Source organism: Mirounga angustirostris, unplaced genomic scaffold, assembly GCF_029215605.1.
Source record: "Mirounga angustirostris isolate CCGP_5_RB_7025 unplaced genomic scaffold, mMirAng1.0.hap1 SCAF_10, whole genome shotgun sequence".
In the NCBI taxonomy this organism is placed as follows: domain Eukaryota; kingdom Metazoa; phylum Chordata; class Mammalia; order Carnivora; family Phocidae; genus Mirounga; species Mirounga angustirostris.
Window position 1 is genome coordinate 58,503,514 of NW_026991718.1, and position 9,381 is coordinate 58,512,894.

General features: G+C 39.1%; 1 protein-coding gene across 1 annotated transcript; it reads left to right on the top strand.

The window, feature by feature from the left end:
* The first annotated feature begins 3,168 nt into the window (after nucleotides 1–3,168).
* On the top strand, nucleotides 3,169–8,781 carry TMEM17 (transmembrane protein 17). Its single transcript, XM_045884914.3, has 4 exons — nucleotides 3,169–3,377; nucleotides 6,520–6,623; nucleotides 6,806–6,919; nucleotides 7,846–8,781. Exons 1-4 carry the CDS (start codon nucleotides 3,278–3,280, stop codon nucleotides 8,122–8,124), a joined length of 597 nt encoding a protein of 198 aa, XP_045740870.1. The 5' UTR covers nucleotides 3,169–3,277; the 3' UTR covers nucleotides 8,125–8,781.
* The last annotated feature ends 600 nt before the right edge of the window (nucleotides 8,782–9,381 follow it).

Consider the following 9,381-nt stretch of genomic DNA (forward strand, 5'->3'; position numbering starts at 1 on the left):
TTTCCCCCTAAGGTCAGGAACGTGGCAGGGATGTCCACTATCACCACTGCTATTCAACATAGTATTGGAAGTCCTAGCCACAGCAATCAGACAACAAAAAGAAATCAAAGGCATCCAAATTGGCAAAGAAGCAGTCAAACTCTCACTCTTTGCAGATGATATGATACTTTATGTGGAAAACCCAAAAGACTCCACCCCAAAACTGCTAGAACTCATACAGGAATTCAGTAAAGTGGCAGGATATAAAATCAATGCACAGAAGTCAGTGGCATTCCTATACACCAACAACAAGACAGAGGAAAGAGAAATTAAGGAGTCGATCCCATTTACAATTGCACCCAAAACCTTAAGATACCTAGGAATAAATCTAACCAAAGAGACAAAGGATCTGTACTCAGAAAACTATAAAATACTCATGAAAGAAATTGAGGAAGACACAAAGAAATGGAAAAACATTCCATGCTCATGGATTGGAAGAACGAATATTGTGAAGATGTCAATGCTACCTAGAGCAATCTACACATTCAATGCAATCCCCATCAAAATACCATCCACTTTTTTCAAAGAAATGGAAGAAATAATCCTAAAATTTGTATGGAACCAGAAAAGACCCCGCATAGCCAGAGGAATGTTGAAAAAGAAAAGCAAAGCCGGCGGCATCACAATTCCGGACTTCAAGCTCTATTACAAAGCTGTCATCATCAAGACAGCATGGTACTGGCAGAAAAACAGACACATAGATCAATGGAACAGAATAGAGAGCCCAGAAATGGACCCTCAACTCTATGGTCAACTAATCTTCGACAAAGCAGGAAAGAATGTCCAATGGAACAAAGATAGTCTCTTCAACAAATGGTGTTGGGAAAATTGGATAGCCACATGCAGAAGAATGAAACTGGACCATTTCCTTACACCACACACAAAAATAGACTCCAAATGGTTGAAAGACCTCAACGTGAGACAGGAGTCCATCAAAATCCTAAAGGAGAACACAGGCAGCAACCTCTATGACCTCAGCCGCAGCAACTTCTTCCTAGAAACATCACCAAAGGCAAGGGAAGCAAGGGCAAAAATGAATTATTGGGACTTCATCAAGATAAAAAGCTTTTCCAAAGCAAAAGAAACAGTCAACAAAACCAAAAGACAGCCGAAAGAATGGGAGAAGATATTTGCAAATGACATATCAGATAAAGGGCTAGTATCCAAAATCTATAAAGAACTCATCAAACCAACACCCAAAGAACAAAGAATCCAATCAAGAAATGGGCAGAAGACATGAACAGACATTTTTCCAAAGAAGACATCCAAATGGCCATCAGACACATGAAAAAGTGCTCAATATCGCTCAGCATCAGGGAAATCCAAATCAAAACCTCAATGAGATACCACCTCACACCAGTCAGAATGGCTAAAATTAATAAGTCAGGAAACGACAGATGTTGGCGGGGATGCGGAGAAAGGGGAACCCTCCTACACTGTTGGTGGGAATGCAAGCTGGTGCAGCCACTCTGGAAAACTGTATGGAGGTTCCTCAAAAAGTTGAAAATAGAGCTACCATATGATCCAGCAATTGCACTACTGGGTATTTACCCCAAAGATACAAAAGTAGGGATCTGAAGGGGTACGTGCACCCCGATGTTTATAGCAGCAATGTCCACAATAGCCAAACTGTGGAAAGAGCCAAGATGTCCATCGACAGATGACTGGATAAAGAAGATGTGGTATATATATACAATGGAATATTATGCAGCCATCAAAAGGAATGAGATCTTGCCATTTGCAACGACGTGGATGGAACTGGAGGGTATTATGTTGAGTGAAATAAGTCAAACAGAGAAAGACATGTATCATATGATCTCACTGATATGAGGAATTCTTAATCGCAGGAAACAAACTGAGTGTTGTTGGAGTGGGGGGTGGGGTGGGAGGGATGGGGTGACTGGGTGATAGACACTGGGGAGGGTATGTGCTCTGGTAAGCGCTGTGAATTGTGCAAGACTGTTGAATGTCAGATCTGTACCTCTGAAACAAATAATGCAATATATGTTAAGAAAAAAAAAAAGAAGAAGAAGAAGGTAGTGGGAGGGGAAGAATGAAGCGGGGGAAATCGGAGGGGTGGACGAACCATGAGAGACGATGGACTCTGAAAAACAAACTGAGGGTTCTAGAGGGGAGGGGGGTGGGAGGATGGGTTGGCCTGGTGGTGGCTATTGAGGAGGGCACGTTCTGCATGGAGCACTGGGTGTTATGCACAAACAGTGAATCATGGAACACTTCATCTAGAACTAATGATGTAATGTATTGGGATTAACATAAGAATAAAAAAAAAAAAAGAATCCGCAGCTTAACCGACTTAGCCACCCAGGTGCCCCACTTAAATAGTTTTTTTAAAAAAGTAATACATCTTATTTGAGAAAAAGCTGGAAGATACAGAAATTTTTAAAGAATTTTAATCACCCACAACCCAGAAATAAATATTAACATTTGGATTATTTCCTTCTAGTCTTTTTTTTTTTTAAGCCACAGTGCTTGTGCCACTTCCTCCACCTCTGCTTCTCACATATTCACACACACATTTTGCAAAATTAGGTTCACTTCTACTGTTTTTCTTATTTTTTTTAATTTTTACTTAAAGCTAATCCATTTAATCAAATTTTCTTTGCAAGCAAGTTTTTTTTAAGATGCAGCAATATATTCCATCAAATGTGGGGATGTGTGTGTATGTATATACATATATATACATACACACACAGAGTTCTAGGAATATATATTATATATATATTATACATTATTTAAAATATTTTATTTACATGCCTACACAGTATATGTTAATGATAAAATAATACAAATTTAAAAATATATATTCCTAGGAAAGGAACCATCAGGTGGTGAACATTCTTTAAGCTCTACATTGGTTCTGTATTTCCTTCCAGAAAGCTTACATCGCACTGGCAAGGTGTCAGAGCTCCTTGTATCACAATCCAACCTCGGGTCATTTCTTATTATTTCTATTGGTTTTTAAAATTAACAAAAAAAAGATGGTGGGGCTTAAAACAGGACTAAGGAATCTGCCGTTCCACACCCGGCTGAGGCGCCAGGCAGGACGCGACTCTCACCACACCTCTGCTTTCCAGGCGCTCGCGCCCCGCTCCTCTGCCCCGCAGTGCGGCCGCGCGTGCGCCTGGGCCCCAGCATCTCGCACCGCCCGGTTGCCGTGGGAACCGCAGAAGGAGGCTGCGTCCGCAGACCTAGCTGTAAGCTGTACCGAGGCCCGGGCATGGAGCTGCCGGATCCGGTCCGCCAGCGGTTGGGAAATTTCAGCCGGACCGTGTTCAGTGACTCCAACCGGACCGGGCCGGAGTACAGCGAGGGTCCGGGTGAGTGGGCGAGGCCCAGCGCAGCGGCTATGGCCTGCGGAGGATTTGGCGCCGGTTTGGGAGTGGCCAGATTTTGCCCGGACCTAAAATGGCGGCCTCGCCTTCAGCTGGTTCTCCGCACTGCGGGGAAGCGCTCTGGAGGAGGGGCCGAGCCTTGGGCTGGGGTGGGGACTGGGACACCTCCAGGCCTGTATGCCCGGCGGGTCCTGAGCTGGCGGTGCTGCGGCCTGGCCGGCGAACTGTAAGCCGAGCAGCTGAGGTGGCGCCAGCCTTCCTTAAGAACTAAAAATATAAAAATCCGCCTTCGCAGCCCATGTCCGGTTTCGCATCCTTCGCGAAGGCCGACGGTGTTTTTCCTCTGCGACTGCCGCCCTGGCTTTTCGGGCCAGGTTCGAGTGAAAACAGCCCAGGCAGTCTCCTCTTCCCACTCCCCACCCTGGTTAAAATATCTTCTCCTTTGCTCTTATGGAAGAAGTGGAAAGAATTGCTTTAATGATCGTTTTAAAAACCGCTGTCCACTTCGGCATGGCAGCAGCCACACTAGCCTCGCTTTCAACAGAGCTCGCTCCCTTCCCTGCCGTCTCCAACCCCCATGCCCCATGTATAACTCTTACCCTAAATCTGGTAAAAAATACCACGGTGCTGCATTCAACTTGACGGCAAGTGATCACTCAGTTTTCTCCCAGTTTCCCCTTCTTAAATCATGATGATAGCGTACTATCAACCAGATCCATGTGGTTTTTATCACTAAGCTCTGCTAGGGAATAGCAATCTTTTCCTCTTGCTTGGTTTAGGGATTTTTAAAAGCGAGCAGAGAAAAGTAAATTCCCATAGTTGCATTGTTCTCACCCTGAATTTAGGCCTCTTAAAGATTTAGGATGTACAGAGAAATCAATGTGAAAAATGAGGTTAAGTTTCTGATGCTAAAGCTAAGGCTTAACAGGCGCTGAAATCTGATGATGTAAGGTATCACAGGTCAGCGGACATTTTCTGTAAAGGGCCAGGTAGCAAGTATTTTAGACTTTGCAGGCCATAGGTCCCTGTGGCATGCGTAGATAATGGTAAATGCATAGATGAGGCAGTGTTCCAATAAAACTTTATTTATGGACACTAAAATTTGAATTTCATATGATTTTCAGTGTCACCAAATATTATTCTTTGATTAAAAATGTGAAAAACCATTTTTAGCTCACTTGCTATACAAAAACAGGCAGCTGGCTGGTAGTTTGCCTACCCCTGATTTATATAATGTTTTAATTTAAATTCCGTTTACAGAACTCAGCTTGTACTTTTGCAAAATTTAGTAAATTCATGTCTTGTGCTTTCAAGGTTCATTTACATATTAACTTGATTTTCAGTTGCTTGATTATAAGTTTGAAATGCTGAAATATAGACATAGCATAACTCTTAAGATGCTCATGTACACAATTTCTTAACATAAAAACTTCTTTGCAAAATTTGACTAGTTCCTGCTCCAAACATACTAAAATTTTCAGCTTAACTAATTTATCATTTTTTTCCCACATTTTCTTCCTTGTGAATCCAAAGTAGGTTTGATTATTTGCACTGTATTTACAAGTGTATACCATTACCCTGTCCACTGACCAAGAGTTGTACTGTTGTTATGAAAAAAAAAAAAATCCTAGGCTGGTGATTTGCCTTCAAGTTTAACAAATTTTAAGAATTCATTCTTTATCAGTGATAATTTAAAAAATAGGAATAAGCAAAATAAAAATAAATATAAGCAAAAGTAGATCATAATAACAGAAAAAAGCTAAAGGAAACCTTGCTGTGAGAGTCCATGATTATTTCTTATATTTTAAAATTATTAAATGACATATAGTCAGCTGTGGAGAAAAAAATCTGTTTTTAAGAAATTTATTTTGGAGCCTTTATAAATTCTTACATTTAGGGCAATTGATTTCAAAATACATATCTGTTTTTAAACTGTTAGAATTTAGTCAAATTTAGGATGTATTTGAAGGGTTTAATTTAAAAAATCAAATTCTTAATTTGGGACCCTTCTCCCTTACATAGAAGCAAAAGGCATCTTGCAGTCAGCCTTAGATAAATGAAGCTCACGTATCACAAATGGCTACATTGATGTCTTTATGACATTACGTTTCCATTAATTCAGTCATTCTGCTTATGCATATTTGGTATGTACCCTGTATAAAGCAAGATTTTAGGTTCTGTAAGGGTCTCACATTTGGGTAGAATGTAGTCTGTGCTTACAATGAGGCTGTGTATTAAGTAAAAGAGAAGGAAAGGGAACTAATGTTATTGAGTGCCTACTAAGTACCAGGCGTGGTAGGGTGAAATAATTCTGTCTCTAATCTTCACAAGCAAACTGTGAGGTACTTTCAATGTTACCATTTTACAGATGAAGAAATTGAGACAATTTCTGATTGAGAAATTAATCAAAAAGGTTCAATAACTTATCCCAAGTCTGGCATCCAGGGTTACAGGGGTATTTGAGGAGTTACGGGTTTACTTGGACTCCAAAGCTCATGATCTCTTCAGCACACTAGACTGTGTCTAGAGTGAGGGGATGTGGTTCTTTGCTAACACTTTCTTACACACAGGTTAGAGATAAGTACCTAGAGGGGAAGAGATTTCTGCTGGGGTGCGAGAATAGGATCAAGAAAGGATTTGTGGGAAAAGTGGCATTAAATTGAGTATTAATGAATGGGTGGGATTAGGGTATGCTGAAGAGGGGTATGTCTATAATTTAGTTTTTGTATGAGATTAGTTTTTATGTGAGAGATTAGTTTTTATGTATTTTATAGGCTCTTCACATAGAACTCTACAAAAGAGGTAATGATCATTATTATCTGTTCAATAGGATTCATACTGATATTCCACATTTAATCTACACCAATGGTGTGCAAAAAAGTCGACAGGCTGTAATGGCAAAAATGATAAAGTAATTGAAAAATATGAAACATACCCCCAAGAACTCAATACATGAATTAAATAGTATTGTGATGAATATTTCCTTTCACTGTCAGTGATTATAAATAGGCTTAAAATTTGGAGTTTTGTTGAACCAACACTGTAGTTATTAATTTTAAGAAACTAAAGGACTTATAGGCAGTGACCAAGATGAAGAGTTTGTTCTTTTTCTCTGTTTCTTTTGTAGATAATGAAATGGTGTCCAGTTTGGCATTGCAGATGTCACTTTATTTTAACACTTACTTTTTCCCACTTTGGTGGGTAAGCAGCATTATGATGCTTCAGATGAAGGTAAGTTTGTGCTTTAATACTTCTGCTGAGATCTCTTCTGCCCATCCCTGGCATTGTTACATTGTCAATAAAATTAAAGTTCTTAATATTTGTTTTCTATTTCAGGTCAGTTTTACTACATGTGAGATTATACAAACATGTTTATTTTTGTGTGTTTTGTTTTTTTGGTTTTTTTTTTTTAGTATTCAATCCTGCCCGATTACTACAAATTCATTGTGGTCACTGTTATCATCTTAATAACCTTAATTGAAGCTATCAGGTTGTATCTGGGCTACATGGGGAACCTACAGGAAAAGGTAGGCTCTTCTTCCCTTTCTTTCAGTGCAACCTGTAAAGGCAATATGGTTTTCATAGCGAGGAAAAGGCAGAGAGAGGTGGTGGAAGGAGCAAAGGCCTGCCTCCAACTTGACTATTTCTGTCACTGTAGTCTGTTGGCTGAATCTCTTGAGCCTTGGTTTCTTTGTATATAAAATGGGGAAAATATTTACTCCAAGTTTTGTTGGGATTAAATGAAATAATTTGTATAAAGTACCTGAACATAGTAAATAAATACTTAAGAATTGACAGTTTTCCCTCTTCTCACCAGTCTTGAAAATACTTGGTCAACTAAACATGTTTAAATCCTGATTATGAAAATGGGGGGAAATTATAAATTCAGGAATCTTATGCCAGGCACACGTTTTCTGAATCGTCATGCTGCCTAAGTATTTACAGTTACCAGAGCTTAGGGATAATGCCTGAAGATTTCTCTGGTTTTCTAGGCCCTTCATAATTAGGTTCCACCCACAGGCCTCACTGTATTTTTTGCTATTTCCCTACGCAGGCATCCATTCCAGGCTGACATGTTGATTCCTAGTCATCCCCATTCCACATCTTTGCTTACTTACTTTCTTGTCTCTTCCTCCTTCTACCCAACTTTAAAAGCCTACATCCTTGGATTCTTTCTTTTACCTACCCTAATCACTCTCTTGTCTTATTTCTTTTAGTATTTAGTTCATACCACTAAGTGGTGCGTTTAATAATTCACTAAGGTATATCATTCTAGCATTGCTGCATCAGTTAGTTTTCACTTTTAATCTAGACTGTAAATTCTTTGAGGACAAGGACCATGTTATATTCCTTTTGAATTACAGAGCTCATAATGTAGGTTCATAGTGCTGATCTGTATAAACAAAAGACTGTCCTTTACTGATCTGATTACTCTTGCTATGTGTCATTGCAGGTTCCTGAGTTGGCTGGCTTTTGGCTTTTGAGCCTTTTATTGCAGCTGCCTTTAATTCTCTTCTTGCTCTTTAATGAAGGCCTAACAAATCTGCCCTTGGAAAAAGCGATACACATCATCTTCACTTTGTTCCTTACTTTCCAAGTTGTTTCAGCCTTTCTTACCCTGAGGAAAATGGTAAATCAGTTGGCAACTCGTTTCCACCTCCAAGACTTTGACCGGCTCTCTGCATATAGAGGGGGCATGACAAGAGTGAGATCCTGTATAGAAGAGATTTGACTCAATGCTGTTGAGTGAAAAGCTGAAAGATCAGCTTTTCTACCAGACTGTAAAGAGGAAAACATCAGAGTTCTAGCATGAGAAGGACAAAGCAAGTGTTTTGAACTGTATATTCTCTAGGTCTGAAATTCCAAAGTTGGGGGCAATGATGACTGTACAGTACATGAAAATAGGAAGTCAACCCCAAAGCCTAGATATTGTCCACCTTGTGCTAAATATCTTAATATTTTTGCCCACTTTTCAGGTGTGTAGAAACTGGTGTTGGTAGTCACAGTTTACCAACCTTACGGGGATATTTCTAGTTAGCACCTAAAACTAGAAATGTGTATATTTCTTTTAAACTTGTTGGCTGTTCGTGTCTTGGCAGTATATCTGAAGCACATGGCAATTCTTGTCAATATTCTGGTGTATTAAACTATATTTGTAAATCAAGACACCAAATTTTCATGTCTGCTAGGGTTAAATTCTAACCCTACTCTTAGCTTTTATACTGAGGTTAAAAACAGGTGGATTATCATGGTATTTAGGAAATCATAAAATTGTAATTTTTATAAAACCATGTTCATGGTGGTGTGCAAGATGTCTTTATAGTGGTGGTGTGCAAGATGTCTTTATAGTAAATTATGAAATATTTATGTTAAAGTATTTGCAACAAATCATTCCTGTCTCGTATAATTCTTTCGGGCTATGGGTTTATTATTTTTATTACAGGGTTGTCAGGGAAGGAAAGAGAAAAATATATACATTAGAGAGCCTTTTATGTAGTGAGCACTGAACTAGGCACATTAACCCTTGTGATCTCATCTACTAAATCAGTGTTCACTGAAGAACTCATAGCCAGTAAATTTACATGAGGTTTGACTTGAAAAGTAGGGTTCTTCTTAATACACAGTGAGTGCTGAGATGGGCAAGGGGACTATACTCATGATCTTAAATCAGCATGTTCCCTTGCTAATAGGAGAAACCTATTTAAGGAAGTTCTGTTAAGAATAAAGCTGCATGGGTATATCTGAACATTATTTTTAGTGATTACTGGATTGTCTTCAGAGATATAATATTTTCTTCTTTCCTACAGGGAAATGTGCCTTTATAAGTAATGTATTTTACTGAGAGACCGTTGTAGTTACATTAAAAAGAATTCCTTTCAGTTTTCATTTTCTGTGATTCCGGCTTGTCCTAGTATCCCCCTGTTTTGCTTATTCTTATATTGCTTAATTTTTGAAAATGTTTTTACTTCCCATTCTTAATTACACCTGA